General features: G+C 52.4%; 1 protein-coding gene across 3 annotated transcripts in view; it reads right to left on the bottom strand.

Annotated features, from left to right (window-relative positions):
- The window catches only part of NUP210 (nucleoporin 210), a 102,420-nt gene that overhangs the window by 40,285 nt on the left and 39,872 nt on the right, over positions 1 to 22,263 (bottom strand). For all 3 annotated transcript variants that reach the window (XM_030926731.1, XM_030926827.1, XM_030926774.1), the window contains 8 exons: positions 21,020 to 21,126; positions 19,857 to 19,997; positions 19,078 to 19,215; positions 17,300 to 17,455; positions 15,415 to 15,613; positions 9,821 to 9,966; positions 3,817 to 4,038; positions 1,734 to 1,907 (listed from right to left, as the gene is read on the bottom strand). In XM_030926731.1, the coding sequence (XP_030782591.1) occupies positions 1,734 to 1,907; positions 3,817 to 4,038; positions 9,821 to 9,966; positions 15,415 to 15,613; positions 17,300 to 17,455; positions 19,078 to 19,215; positions 19,857 to 19,997; positions 21,020 to 21,126 (1,283 nt within the window). The remainder of the gene's footprint in view (positions 1 to 1,733; positions 1,908 to 3,816; positions 4,039 to 9,820; positions 9,967 to 15,414; positions 15,614 to 17,299; positions 17,456 to 19,077; positions 19,216 to 19,856; positions 19,998 to 21,019; positions 21,127 to 22,263) is intronic.

Here is a 22,263-nt window from a genome sequence, read left to right as displayed (position 1 = left end):
TTAGTCTGGTGTGGTGGTGCATGCCTGTAGTCCCAGCTACTCAGGAGGCTGAGGCAGGAGAATCACTTGAACCCGGGAGGCAGAGGTTGCAGTGAGCCGAGATTGCGCCACTGCACTCCAGCCTGGACAACAGAGCGAGACTCTGTATCAAAAAAAAAAAAAAAAGAAAAGAAAAAAAAAGAAAGTTCCCTAATGAGACTCTAAATTGCCAGGGACACCTGAATGGCTGGGTGGTGGCTCAGGAACCTGAGGACTGATGGATCACACAACTACTCTGTGTTTGAGGTCCATTATTTTCTGGCGACATCTATGATGTGCAAAGCCAAATCAGAGTCAAGCCCTGCAGCCATCATATTTAAGTCCAGGGAGACAACCCTGAGCTAAAGCAGAGGTCCTGGCCAACAGACAGACCAGGCACAATCCAGCCCCAACGTGGCTCCCTCAGCTCACAGCCAATGCTAAGGACAGGGAAGATGCACATAGGTTTGATTTGTTTTTCTTTGAAAATGAGAAAGCTGGGCCAGCCTGGGGTTGAAGCGACTGTCCCTGAGCTGAGCAGGCTGCCTGTCCAGAGAGGACCTACTCTCCAGTTCAGCTACTCCCGGGCCAGTTCTCTAGCAGTGTGGCTTCTCCACCCATGAGTCTGCAAGAGTCAAGCGTCAAGACAGGAGTGGCACATGCACAGTGCATTCCCTGGTTCACTCATCCACTGCTCCTAGTTACTGAGCTCATCCTATGAGCCAGGGTCTGCTCTAGGACTCACAAAGAATAAATGGAGTGAGTTCCACAGTGTTAGATCGCGGTGAGCTCGCACATGCCCTCCTCAGAGCCCCATTCCGCTCCTCCTGAGCAGCCTCCTCCTCGCTCTGCTGTGTGCCCTATTTCACTTCCCTTGCAGCGCTTGCCTCCTCTGATCCATCTTATTTGTGCATCTCCTGGTCTCCCTGTCATCTCCGGGAGGCAGGTTCCTTGCCTGTCCTGATGACCGTGCAATCCAAAACTCAGACCTGTGCCTGGCACAGAGGACATGCTCCGTAAGTACATGCTCAAGGAGGAGCTGCCCAACCCCCTCCTCTGAAAAGGGGCTGGGGGCTGGTGCTGGCCAGAGGGTGTCCCATGTCCCTTACACCGGACACACTCAACACCTTGGGCTCTGAATGCCCTAGGGACTAAGGCATGGATGCGTCTCAAGTCCAAGGGGAGTAGACCTGTGGCTTCCCTTACCATCCCTGCCTTTAGACAGACCCCCAGCCGACTTTCTTCCTCTCCTAACCCTTACTTCTGAAACACAGCCCCATGTCCCCCACATCATGGGGATGCTGCAGCTGGTCACCTCTCCTCAGTAGCCCGCACATCTGCTCTGACCCTACATACTCTGTCCATAGACAGCAAGCTGCATTTTAACACCCTCAAGGCACAGAAGACAACAAGATATTTTTAAACTACCAACTGCCAAACAAAGACAGGCAGCAAATGTGGAAGAGGACTCTATCTTCATCTGACACTGCCACTAGTAGCTGTGACTTTGTATGTCCCTCACCTCTCCAAGCTGTGTGTCCCTTGCATATAAAACACAAATGAAACCAGCGCCCTCACAGGGCCAGCTGTTGAGATGAAGGAAGTGCAGCGTGCAGCTATGTCTGTTACAATGCTTGGGACCATGGGCAAGGCCGCCAATGTCCTGCCCAAGTGGGCGGCACCCTCGCCTTCTCCTGAGCATAGACCACACTCACCACCTGCTTGTTCTGCTGCAGCAGCGGACAGGACAGGTCTAGCTGGGGGCTGGTGTAGACAGGCGCAAGGGTGAGCCTGGACGGTGGGGCGCAGACGAACTTCACCACAGCAGGCTCCACCGCAGGGAAGGGGTTGGTGAGGCTGGGCTTGTTCCCCACCGACAGGGCGATGACCTGGTAGGGCACAGTGAGCAGTCAGACCCCCAAGCTTGAGTTCTCACTCCTCTCTGAGCTGTGCCACACCCACCCCAGTACCCTCTGACTCAGTTTTCTCCTCTATAGGATGGGAGTGATGATGATACCCATGCCACAGGGTCTTAACAAATGCCCAGTGGCACACAGGTGGGAAAGCACTTCCTCAACACTTAAGAGACTCTCAGATGGGAGTCCACGTGCCCTCTGCAAATGCCAGCCAGAACCATGGGCTGCTCCTATCTCAGGGAAGAGGTAGACTTGGTGAGGCTTCATGGTTTCCCAGGACCCTAGGAAAACCCCATGGTTGCATTAGGAAATTCACAAGTTCAAGGATGCTTCAGTGAGGAGTCCATATGGAGGTGAAAACACCTGTGGAACGAGGGACAGACCTGGGAAGTGCATGCTGCAGAATGATGACTGAGGAAAGCGAATCAGATAGGAGCTCTGCAGAACAATGCCCAGGAAGAGTTGCAGCCTGGAGGCAGGGCCTGCCCTCTGCCTGCTCATGCTCTGCAGCTCCAGGGGCTGCTGCAGAGGGGAATCCATGGTGCAAGAAAAGAGGGAAACTTGTCTGCCTGGAGAGCTGGGACCTCAGAAATCGTATCTGGCTTCCTCTTTTTTGGAGCACCATGGCTCAGGGCCCATCTTGAGGTAGCACCCTTAGCCTCCTCAGATGACATGCACTTGATGGAGGACACGAGCCCCCACCTCTCCTGACTATGAGGCAGGACCAAGGGCAGTGTCCTCCCTGACTCCACGAAGGCTTTGTGTGTGCTCCCGGCTGCCGGTGTCCCATGTGTCCCCTGTGGATTGCTCCCAATCCACAGAGCAATGGATTGGGAGGGCCCCTAGAGGTAATGCCACTTGGGGGTCAAATTCCTACAGCCCTGAGAGGGGACAGGGATGGTGGGGTCATATCAGGGATAAGAAATATATCCAACTTATTTCATGAGGAATTTTATTCTTCTTCTTATATTACTTATTATGATGTTATTGTTCTTGTTGTTTTATTGTTTTTCTAAAACCACCCCACTGGTGAATGGGACCTATCACCAGGCATCTTTTCTGGCCATACCAGGGCAGCTGTGGCATGGCTGATGCCATAAGGGCACCGTGGGACGCATGCATGTGCGTTTTATTGCCAATTGACATTCTTTGCCCTGCTACACATGCAGGAAATACCCTTCACTTCCCAAAGAAATGGGCTCTCTCCCATCTTCCTGACTCCCGCCGAATACCCGTTTTGCTCTGGGCTTCCTGCCTTGGAAATGGAGCAGTAGATGCCCACCAGAAGCCCCACAAGCTCTCAGCCCACCCTCCCCAGGGAAGGAGTGCCAGGTCCCAAGGTGCCTGAATAGCAAGATGCCCTCCAGCCAGCATGTGGGGATTCAGGTCACACATGTGTTTTGTCTGGTCCCCTCAGCCTCCTCAGCTTTTGGTTTTCAGCATTAAAAAACTTAACAGATTACCTATGCAAAAAAAAATTTGTGATTTCCGGGTTATCCTCAAAAACCAAAAAGATGTGTCAAACCTGGGTCTACAGCCTCATTCATTTACAGCCCTGGAGACACTGGACTTGTGATCCCGAACTCAAAGCCTCCAGCTCTGGTTTGGTTAGTGGGGGGATGCTGAAGCCCATGGAGGTGGCAAGCCACCCAACTGGCCTGTTCTATGAAAGCTGGCATAGAGGGAGGTCCCCATTGCCACACCTGCCTGGTGTTCATTGAATTCCACCTCACCACACCTCAGTTTGCCTATCTGTAAAATGGGTACAATGGGCGTGGTTGTCTCTCAGGGTTACTCCAAGGAGTAAATAAAACAATACTGAGAGAGTCATTTTCCACCCGTGCCTTAGGGCAAAGAGGGTCTGGAGCAGCTGCCCACTCACCTGCTCACCCAAGGCCTGACAGGTCACAAGGATCCAGTGTTGCTGATAATTCCGGGAGGAATGGGGGGCAAAGAGAGCCAAGCCGATGCTGTCAGTGTCCTCAGCAGTGACATTCTGGAAGAACTTGGAAGGCTCGAGGATCCAAGGTCTGGGACCTCCTTCAAACAGCATCTCCTTTGAGGAGCCCAGGGTTACCAAGGCAACAGAGGAGGGATCCACAGCCTGGAGATGGAAGAGGCAGAAGACTTGGCATTCTTCTAAGGCAGCACGGGCAGGAGCCGGGCATCCCAGCCCCGCATCCTCACCCTGCTTGTGGGGGCCAGTGGTCAGGCAAGCCCCATCTCCTGTTTGAAACTCATTTTCCTCATCTGTAGCACTCATGGGGATCGTTGCAAAGACCCAGAGGAGTAGGGTGTAGATAGAATTAAGCCCTCACTCTGACAGACAGCTGGAGGGTGTACATGGATTTGCCTCTTTTGTCAAACAATCCGGTAAAAGCCTTGAAAATACCCACAGCCCTGGAACCCAGGAATTCCCCATCTGGAACCTAATCTAACAACACAATGGAGAGAAACACGTCAATGCACAGACAGATGTTCATCACACTATTATTTCCCACAGCAAATAACCAACAATAATCTACAATCCAGCACAAGGGGCTCAGTACACGTGGTGTTTCCCAGTGACAGAACCTTATGTGGGCCCCCAAAGCAGTCTTCACAAAGATCTACAAGCGCAGGATACACATCTGATGGTGCAGTTGGATCACAACCATCTTGCTGTAAAAAGCATAAAACCATCCTAAAGAGATATCCACCAGGTGACCAAGGGAGATGCAGCCTGTGGTGTCCTTGCTGGCATCATTGCAGGTGGTCTGTTCCCTTCCTTCTGAGCTGCTAGGCTTCCCACATTTTGCACCATGTATGCACGAGCTTCGAGGGTGAGTCTTGTGGCACCTAGAACCATGCCTCGCACATAGCAGGTGCTCAACAATTCTTTGTTGAGTGAAAGTGAGTTGGCAAGTAAAACTGTGGCGGCCTTAAAGTACCCAGTAAACAAAGGAAGAATTAAAGTAATATTTCACACAAAGCTCTCATTTCCTCCATGGCCTAGGGCAACCATGGTGCCAAGGGCCCCATGGCCTCCCAGTGTGGCAGTCCTTAGATTCTATGTAACAGGGTGTCATTCCCAGCCAACCTCCAGGAAGACGTGGGGACTCCACAGGAGGACCCCTCCCTCCAGTGACACAGCAGGGGTGCAGAGAGGAGGGGTTCACTCTGAGGGGCCCTACAGCCCTGCTCCTTGACTCCCTGCCCAGCTGTGCTCACCTCCCACTGCAGAGGGTCCCACTGCAGTGACTGCCAAGTCCTCACTTGTCAATCTGCTCCCCACTAGCCCCATCTACTCTCCCCTCAAAGAGCTGCCCATGTGTTCCTTCCTAAAACAGAGATCTCACCCTGTCCCTTGTGCATTAAACCATTCCACAGCACCTGCGGCCCTCGGAATACAGGCTCAGCTTCTGTCCTAGGACTTGGGCTCTCCCAACCTGGCCCCAGGTCCAGCTTCAGACTAGTGGCATCCTTCTAGAGAGCCATGCTCAGCTGTCCCCAGGCCTTCACAGAGGCTACTCTCCTACCCTTGTCTCACTTAGGCGACCCCTCCTTACACTGCAGGGCACAGCACACTGGCCTCCAGAAAGCCCTGCTTCCTCTCCCACCCAGCGCCAACCTGTGGCCCAGGCGACTCTTCTCTGGGCCCCACTTCACCTGGTACTCCTCACCCTGAAGGAGCTTCGTGGCTTGGGGGTCTCATCAGGCTATAGACTCGTGGAGGGTGGGGTGTGTCTGTTTCCTTCTGCATCTATGGCATGATCTTAAGCACATGAGGAAGGAAAAACCTTATAAGAAAAATATTCCCTCCCCACCCACCCACCCCCCCACACACAAAAAACCTCTTACCACATCTGCACATGGTGGAAGGGTCATGCTAGCTCTCTGGGTTCTTTTAAAAGGGCACTAATCGGCCGGGCGCGGTGGCTCAAGCCTGTAATCCCAGCACTTTGGGAGGCCGAGACGGGCGGATCACGAGGTCAGGAGATCAAGACCATCCTGGCTAACATGGTGAAACCCCGTCTCTACTAAAAATACAAAAAACTAGCCGGGCGACCTGGTGGGCGCCTGTAGTCCCAGCTACTCGGGAGGCTGAGGCAGGAGAATGGCGTGAACCCGGGAGGCGGAGCTTGCAGTGAGCTGAGATCCGGCCACTGCACTCCAGCCTGGGCGACAGAGCAAGACTCCGTCTCAAAAAAAAAAAAAAAAAAAAAGGGCACTAATCCCAGCCGTGAAGCTTCTGCCCTCATGATCTAATCACCCCTCAAAGGCCTCAGTTCCATTGCTGTGGGGGTCAGCATTTCAACGTATGTATTTTGTGGGGACACGAACATCCGAATTATGGCTATCTATGAGAAAGGAAGCCCTCACTAGTCACCAAAATCTGCTGGTACCTTGACCTTAGATTTCCCAGCTCCTGAACTGCAAGAAAGAAATTTCTGTTGTTTATAAGCTACCCAGTCCAAGGTGTTTTGTTAAGGCGACCTGAACAGACTATGACTTTTCAAATGAGAATTCTGTCCTTTTGACTTGGTTTTTCAATATGAACATTTTTTGAATCTGATATAGGCTATCAAAAGTCTCTGGGCATCCCTCCCTGCACATGTGTGCTCACACACAAACAATTCCAAGGAGCCCGCGGTGCCCCTGCTGAAATCCATCCCCGAACTCCACCTTCTACAGAGCCAGGCGTGGCCCCTGTTTCCTGCAGAAGAAGCACTAAGTATGCTCAGGGCCTTCATCTCTGCTCCTCTCGGAACTCCCCGCTGGAGACAGCAGCACAACCCAGTTCTCTGTGCCACTCAGGCCTCTGCCTGAGTGTCACCTCCTCAGGCAGGCCTCTGCTGAGCCTGTCTAAAGCAGGGTCTCTCTTCCCCTGTCACCTCCTTTCCAGCTCAACTCTTCATCTCTGTCCCTGAGCCATCACTGGATATACCATCATTTGTGCATTTGCTTCTCTGTCCCTACTGGAATGAAGCTAGTGTGGGACCTTAAACAAGTTAATGTCTACAAGGCTGTTTCCCCAGCCTGTGAAATGGGTACAATGATAATGCCTACCTCGCAGGCTACTGTTGTGATTCAGGGGCTGAAATGAAAGACCTGAATATGTGACTAGCACATGCTCAATCAATGGCCCCTGCTGTTAGAAACTGTTATGATTATTAACTGTCATCCCCACTTTAAAGACAGAAAGGATGAATCCCAGCAGACGAAGACACTGAACCAAGCTAACCCAGCTAGTGGGCCCGGGTCTGTTCTGACTCTTGATCCCCTGCTCTTACCCACATCTCATGGCCACAACCAACAAAACCCCACTATGGGCAAAGCAGGACACTGTATATCTTGCCAAAGATGTTTTCATGACCAGCCCAAAGTGAAAGAACTGTGTGAAGAAGCTGTGTGACCTACAATTAACAACCGGAGGATGAGGAATTATCACCTTCGTATTTAATTCTCTCCCTCAGGCATAAAAGTATCATGGAACCCTGTGCCAAGGAGACAGGTTAACAATGCAGCTGATGAAGGATGCTCATGCACTGTGCAGGCTCCTCAGCCGGTGTCAAAGCCCAAATATTCCAAATATTCCTCATGTGCGACAGAGACATCAATTCCTCTATTGGTTAAGTCCCTGTCACTTGGCTTTTGTTCCTTGTAAATAAAACTGATCTTAACTTCTAACTAGGAAGAAGACAGATGAAGGGAGAAGAGACCCATATCCACTTTTCTCCATAATCTGTCCAATCAGGAAGCCACCTCACTGAGGGACACGTCCACCTTATCTTCATCCTTACATCCCAGCCCAGGACTATGAGCTCAGCTTCTGGTTTCTGCTGCTCCAGCCAAACGTCCTGATAATCCAGAGCCAGGAGGGAACCTGAAGAACCCCTCTCCAGGTGCCTGGTGAAATGCTCTAGCTCCCAGAAGGTGCGCAGGGCAACCCCAGAATGCCTGCTGTCCTCAGGGATTTCAACTCTCTCCACTCTGCTCTTTGACGCTCACCTGCTGCAGTGCTGTGCTTGAGTAGGGGTGTGGGGGCAGGTCTTGATCTCCTCATTTTAAACTTCCACCCCCATCACCCCTTCATGCTCTACTTTTTCCATGGTAAGCAGAGGCAAAATACACTCTTTGCTTTGTTTATGGTCGTGTCTACCGCTCTTTGCCAGAATGTCACTTCATGGGGACAAAGGTTCTGTGTTTTCTGCCCTGGTGCATCTCTAGGGCCTGCAGCAGGGATTACACAAGTAGGTATTCATGCCTGTGTGCTGAAGGAACAAATGTGTGGAGGATGAGGAGCAGGGCTAAGCCTCTGATCACTAACGGACATTTGAGAAGTGTCTGCTATGCTTGCTCTGGAGGTCAGGAGGCCTTGACTTCTGCCCTGGCTGGGTGACCTTGGACACATTTCCTCACACATTCATTCTAAACAAAACCACCCTTGGTTGGTGCCTGCTCTGTGCCAGGCACTGAACCCAGGGCCAGGGGTTCAGAGATAAAAGATCCTAACATTGCCAGGCACGGTGGCTCATGCCTGTAATCCCAGTACTTTGGGAGGCTGAGGTGGGAGGATCATCTGAGGTCAGGAGTTCGGGACCAGCCTGACCAACATGGAGAAACCCTGTCTCTACTAAAAATACAAAATTAGCTGGGGATGGTGGTGCATGCCTGTAATCCCAGCCACTGGGGAGGCCAAGGCAGGAGAATCACTTAACCCCGGGAGGCGGTGGTTGTGGTGAGCAGAGATGGTGCCATTGCACTCCAGCTTGGGCAACAAGAGCGAAACTCCATCTCAAAAAAAAGAAAAGAAAAGAAAAAGAAATCCTAACATCACCAAGCTTGCTTCCAATGAATGGGTGAGAGGAAGAAAAAAATGGTACAAACCATGAGGACTGGAGCTGTCTTTAAGGCTAACACTGGGAGTAGAAAAATGCAAGGACTGCCTGACCGAGCCAGGGAGGCTGAGGTTCCCCCAGGACTGCCCTCCAGCCCTCCCTGGAAGGAGGGGCAGGAACTCCCCACCAACGAACCCTCTCTGTGCCTCCTGCATGCTCGGCAGGGTTCAAAGAAAGGGATGATTACAGTCAGCAGCCTCCTGCATGGCAGCCCTCGCACAGAGCCTTCACACCCACCCCGGAGGAAGGCCCAGTTCTTTTTTACCCGTGTTTAATAACTAACCCTTCCTGAGCCTGCACTACCCCCCTAGACTGTGTTCTGAGCTCATTCCATTTGTGAGCTCAGCAAATCCTCATCACGACCTCATGAGGCAAGAGTTGTCTCAGCTCCATTTTACAGGCAGGGAATGTAAGGCCCAAGAGTAGGTGGGGGTCAGGCTGGATTCGGCTGAGGAGGGTGGTATGGACACTGAGGCTATGTGCTCTGCTCCGCACAGGCCATGGCTACCACTGTCCTCAGATGGGAGGCAGGATGGATGGACACTAGGCCAGGGCAGATCCTCTCTGACCCCAGTCTTGGAGGTCTCAGCATTGCCACACCACAGGGCCACTGTCCCAATTCTAGGACTCTACGGGGCCCCTGAAGGTTAGCTCTGGAGTGGAGTGGAAGCACTCCCCTGTGACCCTTGCTAAACACACTTCTGAAGCCCTTGCAGCCCACACTCCTACCTTCATTGGGAGAGGCTGGCAGGTCGGTATCCTGCCAAGCCTGCCAACCACTGTCTCACATAACCACAGAGATGCCCACAACCACTGTCCATCAGGGAGGCTCTGCTCCTTCCACATGGATCCTGCTTTCAGCCAGAAATCATAGGAGAGGGAGCTGTGCCAAAAGCTATTTTAAAGGAATTGGGTTTATCATGCAAATTTGTCAGAGCAAATGGGTAATTTGCATCTGGGAAGTAGTGGGCAGGGGGGTGGTAAAGGGCAGGGCCCTCGGCTCACCTTGAGGGGCAGGTAGGCAGCAATGGTGATTTTGGCACTCAGGTGGATGTGGCCATGTCTGTAGCTCACAAGGAGTGTGGTAGAGCCCTGGGCCTCGGCCTTTACCCGGACTCCGCTACAGTGCTCAGAGCCCGGCGGCAGCCTCCCTGCAGAAAGGAGAAAACCAGATGGTCACCCTGAAATCACTTTTTTTTTTTTTGAGATGGAGTCTTGCTCTGTTGCCCAGGCTGGAGTACAGAGGCATGATCTTGGCTCACTGAGACCTCCGCCTCTGGGGTTCAAGTGATTCTCCTGCCTCAGCCTCCCAGGCAGCTGGGACTACAGGCATGGACCACTACACCCAGCTACTTTTTGTATTTTTTTAGTAGAGATGGGGACTCGCCATGTTGGCCAGGCTGGTCTTGAACTCCTGACCTCAAGTGATCCATCCACCTCAGCCTCCCAAAGTGCTGGGATGACAGGCGTGAGCCACTGTGGCCAGCCCTGAAATCACCTTTGGTGGGGAAGGCACAACAGGCTGGGGGCACCCCTCTTTCATCCCAGGCTTGATCCTTGATCTGATTTTTTTTCTAACTTAAAAATGTTTAATTCAGCCAGGCGCGGTGGCTCATGCCTGTAATCTAGCACTTTGGGAAGCTGAGGTGGGCGGATCACCTGAGGTCAGGAGTTTGAGACAAGTTGACAACATGGAGAAACCCTGTCTCCAGTAAAAATACAAAAAATTAGCCAGGCATGGTGGCACATGCCTGTAATCCCAGTTACTCAGGAGGCTGAGACAGGAGAATCACTTGAACCCAGGAAGCAGAGGTTGCGATGAGCTAAGATCGTGCTACTGCACTCCAGCCTGGGCAGTAAGAGTGAAACTGTCTCAAAAGAAAAATAAAAATGTTTAATTCATGGCCAGGCGCGGTGACTCACACCTGCAATCCCAGTACTTTGGGAGGCTGAGGCGTGCGGATCACCTGAGGTCGGGAGTTTGAGACTAGCCTGACCAACATGGAGAAATCCCATCTCTACTAAAAACACAGAATTAGCCGGGCGTGGTGGTGCATGTCTGTAATCCCAGCTACTCGGGAGGCTGAGGCAGAAGAATTGCTGGAACCCGGGAGGCGGAGGTTGCGGTGAGCCAAGATCGCACCATTGCACTCCCACATAGGCAATGAGGGAGCAAAACTGTTTCAAAAAAATAAATAAATAATGTTTAATTCACATGAGTATATAATTCACAATGATTTTTCCACATACTGGACCCACCCTATAGGCAGCACCCATATCAACAAACAGAATATTATCTGTACCCCCAGAATCTCCCGGAGACCCTTCTGGTATCTCGCCTCTCCCTAAAGGAAAACCACCCCACTGGCGCCACCAGCACAACTGAGCCTTGCTTGGTATGGTTCCCATAAAGGGAGCCACGGGCACAACTCTTTTGTGCCTGGCTTCCTCACCTCAGCAGTGTTCATGGGATTTCTCATTGGTCACACCTTGAAGATCCTTTGTCCACATTCTCCATATGATTTTGTTGTATGAATAGAGCAATGGACTGACCCATGCTATGGTGCGCATCTGGGTTTCTTCCAGTTTGCGACTGTGCTACGTGGTATTGCTGTAAACATCTAGGCGCCTTCCTCTTGGGGGACACACCTGGGCATTTCTGTTGGGTGCATCCCTAAGAGAGGAAGTGCTAGGCTGCAGGGTGTGCATTTGTCTAGCTGTAGTCATTGTTGGTTGCTGTTGTCAAATATCTTCCCAAAGTGGTTGTGTCACTTTATACTGCTGCCAACGGCTGCCCTACATCCCTGCCATTATTAAATTAAGTTTTAAAATTTTTATTTTATTTTTGAGACAGGGTCTTGCTCTGTCGCCCAGGCTGGAGTGCACTGGCACAATCTTGGCTCACTGCAACCTCCTCCACCTCCTAGGCTCAAGTGAGTCTCCTACCTCAGCCTCCTGATTAACTGGGACTACAGGAGTGAGCCACCACACCAGGATAATTTTTTCATTTTTTTGTAGAAGCAGGGTCCCATTATGTTGCCCAGGCTGGTCTCAAACTCCTGGGCTCAAGCAATCCTCCCATCTCGGACTCCCAAAATGCTGGGATTACGGGCATGGGCCACCGTGCGCAGTCTAAAATTTTATCTTTAAAAAAAACTGTTTTAAAAAAACTCTGATAAAACACAGGTAAGATAAAATTTCCCACCATAACACCTTTTGTGTGTAGAGTTCAGTGGCATTAAGCACATTTATGTAGCCTGTGAATGTCACTACTATCCATCCACACAACTCTTCAATTTACAAAACTGAAACTCTGCACCCAATATACAGTAACTTCCCAATTCTCCTCACTCCAGTCCCTGACCACTACCATTATACTTCCTGTCTTCATGAATTTGGTTACTCTAGGTATCTCATATAAGTGGGATCATAAAGTATTTGTCCTTTTGTGACTGGCTTACTTCACTAAGCATGAGGTCTTCAAGGCTCTTCCATGTTGTAGCATGGGTCGGAATTTCCTTCCTTCTTAAGGCTGAATAATATTCCACTGTATGGATAGACTTCATTGTGTTCATCCATTCTTCCAACGGTGGACACCTGGTTTGCTTCCGCTTTTGGCTATTGTGAATAACACTGCCATGAACATGGGTGCACAAATACCTCTTGGGGATTGTGCTTTCAACACCTTTGGATGTACACCCAGATGCGGGATTGCCTGCTGGATCATATGGTAACTCCATGTTTACTTTCTTGAAGAACCACCATACTGCTTTCCACAGCCCCAGCACCTTTCGCATACCCACCAGCAGCGTATAAGAGTTCCAGTGTCTTCACCTCCTTGTCAACATTTGCTGTTTTCTGTTGTTTTGATCACAGCCATCCTGAGGGTAGCACTTTTCATTGCGGGTTTGATTCGCACCATTCTGATGATGAGTGATGTTGAGCATCTTCCCATGTGCTTATTGTCTGTGTATCAGCTTTGGACAAATATCTATTCAAGTCCTCGGCCTACTGTTTGATTGGGTTATTGGTGCTATTGCTGCTGACATGTAGGAGTTCTTTACATATCCTAGATATGAACCCCTTACACAATTTGCAGATGTTTTCTCCCATTCTGTAGGTTGCCTTTGTACTCTGTTGTGTCCTTTGATATACAGAACTGTTTTATTTCATTATAGTCCAGTTTGTCTATTTTTAATTTGTAGCCTGTGCATCTGGTGTTACAGCCAAAAAATCAATGCCAATTCCAATGCCCTGAAGCTTTCCTCTGGTTTTTTTTTTAGAAGTTTTACAGTTTTCAATTTTATATTAGGTCTTTGATCCACTGTGACTTAATTTTTGTGTTTGGAGTTATGGAAGGGTCTAACTTCATACTTATGCATGTGGATACCTGGTTGTCCCAGCACCATTTGGTAAACAGACTGTCCTTTCCCCATTGGACAGTCTTGGCACCCTTGCCAAAAATCATTTCACCATGTATGAGCAGGTTTTCATCTGGGCTCAGTATTCTATTCTGTAAGTCTGTCTATACCAGCACAAAGACATGTTGAGAGAGTCACAGTAGTGCCTACAGCCCAGGGGCTTTCAAGAAGATGCCACCCAAGAGGGCAAGGCAGAAATGGGACTGCCAAGTCCAACTACAGTAAGCAGAGGGAGCCACAGAAGGGAGGTCAGCCTGGGCCAGGGCTACCAGGGCTCTTCCTCAGAGCCATGATCAGAGTCTGGCTACCTGTGTTCTGAGTCTGGGAGGTGGCAGAGGGAGTTTACCTAACATGGGACCAAATTTGTTTCTTTAGCTGAGTAAGCTCCAGGGTGGGTATTATAGGGACAGGTCAACCTGCTGATCCGACCTGCTCTTAAGCCCCATGGGTTTCTGTGGGGTGAGCATCGCTGTCCCGACAGAGCCCAGGTTTCTAAGATACATATTTTCATACAGCTTGGGCCCTACACACCTCCCTACGCATTACCATGCACACCATGCCCCAGGCCAGGGGCAGTGCAAGGCACTTCCTAAGACAAATTTGACACCACAGGATTCCCATCTTGACTGCTGTTTTCACAAGTCAAACTCCTGGAGAAACGCCCTGCATTGTGCTGAGGGATAGTCACTTGTAACCATCACAATAAGCAAGAGCTGTCATCCCATTTTATAGTTGAAGAACCCAAGGCTCAGAGAGGCTGGCTGGGCAGCATACCGGTGTCAGAGATAGCAAGGGAGTGGAGTGGCTCAGACCCAGGCCTGTGGAACTCCAAGCCGTGAACTTTCCTCCCTGGGACCTGACCCCTGCCTGAGCAGCACCCTGCAGACTCCCTCCAGGACAGTTGTGGCAGGCAGTGCAGGGGAGTGGTTCATGTCCTGCTGTCAGCGGGCCTCTCCCATGCGCAAGGCTTTTCCTCCAACCTAAATGATTACCTGACAATGACACTGTAGACTTCATGAGCTTAGTTTCTCCTGGACGCAGTTTGCTCACGGATTTTTCAGAGATACTGGCCCAGCCTCCTTCTGTGCAGTTTCAAACTGCAAAAACTCTGCATGTAATTACAGCTACAGTTGCATGCACAGCCACTTGGCACCACACGCAATCCTACAAACCCTCTGCCAATAAAGCTTCCTAAACACTGCCAGGATCACATCGCTCTTCTGTTCAAAAACCTTCAGTGGCTCCCCCCACTACCTGGACACTAGGTCCAAGCCCTCCAAAGCACTCTGTGATTCAACAGGTCCTCTGTTCCCAGTCCTCCACATGCACAGGCACCATGGACTGCCTACCTCCGGGCTCTGGTACAGGTGCCCCTGCCCACCAAATGGTGTCCCTGTTAACTTCCAATGCTCTGCCCAAATCTTACTCCTATTCAATAGTTCCTCATCCTTTGGTCTTCTTCTGCAAATCAGAGAGGGAGCCCTTCCATCCCTTATCTTTAGGGCCCATTTCACAGGTGAGTAAAGCCCCAGGGTAAGAGTCAGCCACACCCAGATCTGCACCCCATCCCTGTCCCAGGCCATGTGTGACATTGGGCAGCTACAGCTACACACCCTCAGTTTCTTCATCTGTCACATGGGCCAACAACAGATCCTTCTCCTAGGGTGGTTGTAAAGTCCTAATGAGATTAGGCATGCAAAGTGCCTGTCCTGTCCTGGCAGGGTTAACACTTGATAAATTATCACAGTAAGACTCCACCCATGTCACCACCAAAATCCCACAGCAGATGAGGCAGAGAACAGATGGGTGGGCCTGGCCTGTCACAGGTGAGAGAACTCTAGAACTAACCAAACCCCTATTGACAACGCATTCTGAATACCAACTGCATTCCAGGGACTAAAATAGGCACTTTGATGTGATTCTATGTAGATGACACACAGCTTAGAGATGTGAAAACTGAAGCTGAGTGAGGCCACTGATTTGCCAAAGTCACACGGTGGGCAAGATCCAGGTCAGACAGGAACTGATGGTGGATCAGGAGACAACTGCCATTCCTTATGCTGCAGCCCCTCTGCTGCCTCAAGCCCTCTCTTTGGGAATCTGGCGGTTTATGCTGAGAACCCAGGCAATCTGGAACCAATCCCTGTATCTGGCACCTACTCAGCAGCGCTGGTTTACCTGGGAGTGGCTGGAACACACCCTGGTTCTCCACCTCGACAGCCAAGTCAAAGTGGGAGCAGTCGCTCAAGGTGACCACCTCGCTGGCCCCGCCGGGCATGAGGCCATTGATCCTCAGGGGCAGCTCCAGGGCCTGGCCCACACGTGCCTCTACCTGGCACGGGGCAAACTCCATGCTGTGGGGCTCGATCACACACACCTGGAAGACAGGGGCATGGCCTGGGCTCAGTCGCCTCCATGGGAGAGGCAGGGCCTGTTGCTCAGATTTCCTAAGAGCTGCTGTGTGTTGAGCACTGAGGATACATCTGTAAGAAGCCTGTCGCGGTCAGTGGGGTGATTCAGAGACAGAGAGCAGGGGAGGCCTCTCCAAGGAGTGGCCTAGAAGCTCAGACCTGAGAGCCACAGCACAGGCAGACAGGCAAAGCCTGGGGGAAGAACACTCCAGGTGAAAGGATGATGCGTGCAAAAGCCCTGCAGCACCTACCAGGCCAGCACCTTGGAGGAACATGGAGGCCAGTGTGCTGAAGTGCACTGTGCAGGGGCAGTGGAAAGAGATGGGGCTGGCAGCCATGGTGAGGAATCAGTGATTACTGTGGCTGAGCTGGGGGACCTCAGAGGTTCCCACCACCCTGGCTTCTGTGTACCGATCAGCAGCCAGGTGAGCAGTGTGGTGAGGAGGCTATTGGAAAGCCCCAGAGAGAGATGCGGCAGCTTGAGCCAGGGCAGGCGTGTCAGGACCAGTGAGATGTGGGATGTGTTCTGAATGGCTCATCGGATGGACCAGTAGAGCGGCTGGAGCCAGGAAAGAGGTAAGCACAGCCATGATTGTATAAAACTGGAGTCCCACCTCCTGGTTAAGGAGGGGCTCTCCTCAACCCCCCTCACCTGGTGAAGCACTGGCCTGAAGGGAAAGGGCCGGCTCCTTTACAGCATGCTGGGTCTGAGCACAAGCCCCGCCGGCTGGCCCCGGAAGCCAGGTTCTACCCAGGACGCATGCTGCCTCCTGAGGAACTGTCCTCAGGATCTGGCTGGGCTGCTGGGCAAACAGTGACACAAGGGGAAACTGGGGTGAGGGGACGAGGTTCCAGTTTATCCCAACGTTGGACTTCATGCTTCATCTCAAGGGCCTGTGTGGAGCCCCCTCTCCATGAGAATCAGGCCTCACTTTAGACAGAGGCGGCTCTGGGTTTCAAGTGGAAGACTGGCCAGCCTATCCATCCCTGTCCCCGATACTGTAAGAGCAGGCTGCAGCTGGACTCCATGGGGTGTCCCTTCCTGCCCCAAATGAAGGAATAAAGGGCCTGAAGTCAGAGCACCAGGCAAGTATGGCCTGGTGTCAGGGGCCACAGGTGGGGCTGGCAGAGGCTCAGCTGTGACCACCGCCACCTGCCACCATTGTGAAGTGAGATGGTCCCATGCCACTCAGGGCCAAAAGCCAGGTGTGGGGACCTGTGCAGGGAACACCTGCCTTTGTACCCAAAAGTGAGTGAAGGGAGAGGAGTCTGGCCTGGTCTCTCAGAGCCTGGTGGTGCCGTTTCACTGTGAGTTTACAACCCAGTGCTTGGTGGACCTTCCAATTTGAGATTCCTCTCTTTCAGGTCCGGGGAATTTTCTAGAATGGCTCTTAGATTATCTCCCCTCTAGAAACCCAGCCCTGTGGACACTGGTCTTTCTGGGTCCATTGTTGGCTGGTGTGAGACATCTGTCCATCTTCCTGACATAGCCGTGAGCTCCTACGGGAAGGGCTGGGTCTTGAGCTCCTAAGTACAGGACCCAGGGCTGGGGGTGTTTCTGAGTAAAGTCGAGGCTTGCTCAGAGGGGGTGGCTGGAGACCACCATCCAGGGGGAGACACTCCCAGGGGGTGTCTTGGCCCTGAGCTCTCACCTTCATCTCACCGAAATGGAGTGGGTTCTGCACATCGTGTGCCTGGATCACACTGAGCCCGGTGTCACTGCCTGTGGTCATTACGCCCTTGACAGTAACTGTGGCAACCAGGTAGCTTGACGAAGACCAGCTGAAGTTCCCACTGCCACCATGGGCCTGCGGAGGAAAAGCCATCACAGGACCGGCTGCCTGCCCTCAGCCTGCTGGGGAAGCCAGAGGGTCAGAGACATGTGCGTGTACATGCAGGCACTCACACTCATACACATTTATCCTCACACTCATGCACTCACCCACGCACACACTCACCATTCACACTCACAGTTCACACTCACATGTACAGCTACTTGCCCATTCACTCACACACTCATGCACACGTACCACTCACACCCACAGTGCACACATGTATACCTACTCACCTGCTCACACTCATTTACTCTCATGCTCACCACTCACACCCACAGTGCACACACATACACCTACTCATCTGTACACATGCTCACACTTACATTTACCTTCACACTCACTTTCACCCACTCACTATTCACACCCAAGGTACACTCACATACATTCACCTACTCCCGCCAGCTTATTGTCACATGCACACACTCAAACTTTCTCACACATACATACATTCACACATATACACTAGCACCAATACACTCAAACACATATACACTCTCATAGGCTCTAAAACACCTATGACCACTTCCTCACTGACACACAAGGTCGATGCCCACAGGAGGGAAAAATGTGGCATCAGCTAGGGTCTGGTTGGAGGCTACCCCTGCCCTCACCCTCTCTGTCCTGTCTCATTTCTGTCCTCATATTCTGGGGACCTCGAGACTGATGCACACAAACACATAGGCCCATGACAGATGCCCCAGAACCTGGTGGCACCTCCCAGAGCTCAGGCTGGTGTGGGACGAACCCTTGGTCACCGAGCCAGTTGCAGGATGCTGCCTCCCTGACTAGACACAAGCTCCCAGGACACACCCCTGCCCGCTCCTCATCATCTGCTGGGAGGTCAGTGACCACACCTCTGCTCCCAGACCAGAGGAAACAACCCCAGAACCCAAGGGGCCAGGATGGTGACACACCTGAGCAGACAGCTGGTGCCAGTCTACAGACAGGACACCTGTCACCACTCCACGGGACAGCAGGACTGATGTGCCCTGCACCGACCACGAGAACTTGAGCACTGTCTAACACGAGTCCTGCTGGCTAACACCAGGTACAAGCATTAAGGTGAGAGCAATGATACATCCCATGTGATGAAGTTGGAGATACTTATCCCTTAAATTTTAATGTTTTCTCTAAGGGTGTGTGTATATATTCTTTAAAATAAATTAGAAAAACAAACGTTAATGAAATTCAAATCTGTATTCCAGGTTTTCTTTATTGTATTTTTTTCTCTCTCTTTTTTTTTTTTTGGTAGAGATGGAGGTCTCCCTGTGTTGCTCAGCCTGGTATCAAACTCCTGGGCTTAAGTGATCCTCTCACTTCAGCCTCCGAAAGTGCTGGGACTGCAGGTGTTAGCCACCGCACCCTGCCTTATTCTCAATTTTTTCATTGTTGGTTTTTTTGTTGTTTTTTTCCCTAATTACCAAAATGTATTGCTATGATGGAAACCTCAGGAACCAACAGAAATCATAAAGACTGTGATTTAAAATTCTCTATGACCACTAGAGAGAAATACTAAAAGTAATAGAATGGACAAAAAGCCACAATCCCATGAAAACACCAAAGGAATGCACCCAGAGGTGAGCGGTCCCACGTACCTTTATTGTGTACTGATAGGCGCCCGTCTTTGGTTGCCATGGAAATGTCAAGATGCTGGGATACAGGGTGATGGGGATGTGAATTTCCACCTCCTGCTGGTTCCACACAGGCACCTGTAGTATGTGGACCCCTCCATCCTACAAGGGGTGAGGGTGCCACACGTCACCATGACATCCATGTCATCAGTCTTTCCCAGTCACCGGACCCCCACCCCTCCCTGGGGATCAGGCCACAAAGGTGGATTTCTGGGAGAGTGGAGAGGAAGGTGCTAGACACTCAGCCACCCTCTCATTCTCCACGGGGATGGCTTTCTGAAGTGCTTTCTAGAAGTGCTGCCTGACTGAATCCTCAGGGCAGGATGGACGTGATGCCCTCCCTCCCCCACTTTACAGATGGGGAAACTGAGGTTTGAGAGCTAAAGCAGTTCACCCAGCCCCCAGAGCTGAGGAGGCTGACTCTGGCAGGAGTCACTGTCGGTGCATGGGCGTTTCTTCCTGTTACAGCCTGCGGCCCCTTTCGGGCCAGGAGGCCTTCTGTGTGGGATAGGAAAATGGGAACACCCAGGCCGATTTTCCAATCAGCAAAGCTCTGCTCCCTAAGGCTGATGGGCTTCTTAAAGACAAGGGAAAAAAGAACCCAGGATGCAAGTAACCCAAATAGGCAAAGGGACGCTGGTTGCCCAATTCCCTGGGACTCATGGCCCTCCTGGGCTGACATTTCTGCCTACAGAGGGGGGCTTCATAGGCCAGGGCACGACGCAGGGGAGCCACCAACTTGCCTGGTCCACCACAGAGGTGAGGGCCGCGTCAATGGCCGTCTGTCCCCTCTTTAGTGCCCTGACACAATGGTACGACCCATTCTGGGAGGACGAGAGCACCTCAAAGAACTCAGCAGGAAGCACAGTTTCAATTCGGATGTTCTGGAAGGCGAGGCAGGACAGGAGAGAGGTGCTTCTGGGGTGACTCCAGAAAGTCAGAGTTTGGGCACAAAGCTACAGGACTGAAACCAGCAGCCAGGCCAGGCCAAGGGGCCCCCTGGAGTTCAGCAGCCTCTACTAGCAACAGATGGGCGGGCTGGGCCCTGGAACAGAGCTCTGACCACTATGGCCTTTGTCCCCACCGAGGCCGCCCTCCCTGCATGGCCCGATGACCTGTGCTCCTGTTTCATCTCCCCGTGTGGCACCTGGGGCAGCTTGGAGCCTACCAAGGTCTCAACAAGGAACCAGTAAATATAAAAAAAAGACATCATGTCCCCTACAGGTAACTGCAAATGGTGACCATCCCAGCCCTTGTTTGATAACACAAGCAAAGCAATGACTTCTTCAAGGACACTGAGAGGAACCTCGCCTCCTTCTTCTAAAACCTCCAACGCCACCTGGAAGGGCCTGGAGGTGCTCACTGACAAGCCTGGAATTTCTCACAGGAGATAGAGAGGCGGCCAAGACTCCCGCACATTTCCCCATCTGTCTGACATCCCTTTCCAGAACCAGAAAGCGTGCTGAGCTCGGCCTCTGTCATGCAGGGTTCCAGGTATTTCTGGGACCCAGTATGAAGAAAGCCAGGAAGTGCTCCCTGACTCTCTGCAGGGCAGGAGGAGAATGGATTATCTGAGGTCCCCAGCTTGGGGAAAAGGGGGCGGGAGAGTGACAGGCAGAGACCTCCTCCTTACCCCCTTTCCTGGAACCCTGCCGCTGTGGCACCCTCTGCTCTCCAGCCCGACAGGGGCTCCATGGCGGGGCCAGTGTGCAGGCTCACAGGCTCTGGAGATGCCCTGGGACACCTCAGCAGTGTCTCCCACAGATGTGGGAGCGCCACTAGAAACAGGACCCCTCCTCGGTCAGCCTGCATGGGGGCTCCTGTTGCTTTGGGGGCTGTTCTTCAGCAGCTGCGCCAGGCAACGACCCCACCTCATGCCCCAGCTAGGACCTGAACAGGCACTCACGTCAGATAGATAGACCCTGTTGCTGAACTTGTCAAAAACTTCGATGGTGACTTCATACAGGCGGCCGGTCTCCAGCACCCACCTGTCACCAGGGTGAACGGTGAACCCTGAAACAGGCAGGGGGAGCCTGCACTCAGGCCTCAGGTGCAGCAGGGTGGAGGACGATGGGACCACCACCCTCAGCACAGGGGCCCTCAGCATCCACACGGGAAGCCTCACTCCACCCACCTGCGGGTCCCACACCACCCACCTGGGAGCCCCACACCACCCACCTGGGAGCCCCACACCACTCACCTGCAGGCCCCACACCACCCACCTTTGGGCCCCACACCACACACCTTTGGGCCCCATACCACCCACCTTTGGGCCCCACACCACTCACCTTTGGGCCCCATACCACCCACCTTTGGGCCCCACACCACACACCTGGGAGCCCCACACCACCCACCTGGGAGCCCCACACCACCCACCTGGGAGCCCCACACCACTCACCTGCAGGCCCCACACCACCCACCTTTGGGCCCCACACCACTCACCTTTGGGCCCCACACCACCCACCTGCGGGCCCCACACCACCCACCTGTGGGTCCCACACCACCCACCTGTGGGTCCCACACCACCCACCTGCGGGTCCCACACCACCCATCTTTGGGCCCCACACCACCCATCTTTGGGCCCCACATCACCCACCTGGGAGCCCCATACCACCCACCTGCGGGCCCCACACCACCCACCTGCGGGCCCCACAACTATGGCCCTGGCCTCCTCTACAGAGAGGGACCTGCTCCTGAGGAGCGGAGGTCTGATGCCACCTTCTGCCCTAAGTCCTGAGCTGACCAGGACCAACCCTAGACTCATCCCACTCTGTCTGATCAAGGCTCTTTCAAACTCATTCCCGTCCTCAGTGGGTCTACACTCAGAATCCAGCAGCTCTGTCCTCAACACACAGCAGGCCTATGCTCTGAACCCTCAACAGGCCTATGCTCTGAACCCTCGGCAGGTCTACACTCTGAACCCTTGGCAGGCCTACGCTCTGAACCCTTGGCAGGCCTATGCTCTGAATCCACAATAGTTCTCTGCTTTGAACCCTCAGAGGTGAGCTGACCTCGCCAGGACCAACCCTGGACTAATCTCAGCAGGTCTACACTCTGAAGCCTGTCACTGAGCACTCTTGCCATGAGTCAGCCCTGCCGTCCCAGGTTCTCAGTCCCCTCCAACACAGGATACCACAGCACTCTTGCTGT

This window comes from Rhinopithecus roxellana, chromosome 1, assembly GCF_007565055.1.
Source record: "Rhinopithecus roxellana isolate Shanxi Qingling chromosome 1, ASM756505v1, whole genome shotgun sequence".
Lineage (NCBI taxonomy): Eukaryota > Metazoa > Chordata > Mammalia > Primates > Cercopithecidae > Rhinopithecus > Rhinopithecus roxellana.
The sequence above is the reverse complement of the archived record's forward strand: the minus strand, read 5'-3'. Positions and strand labels throughout refer to the sequence as shown.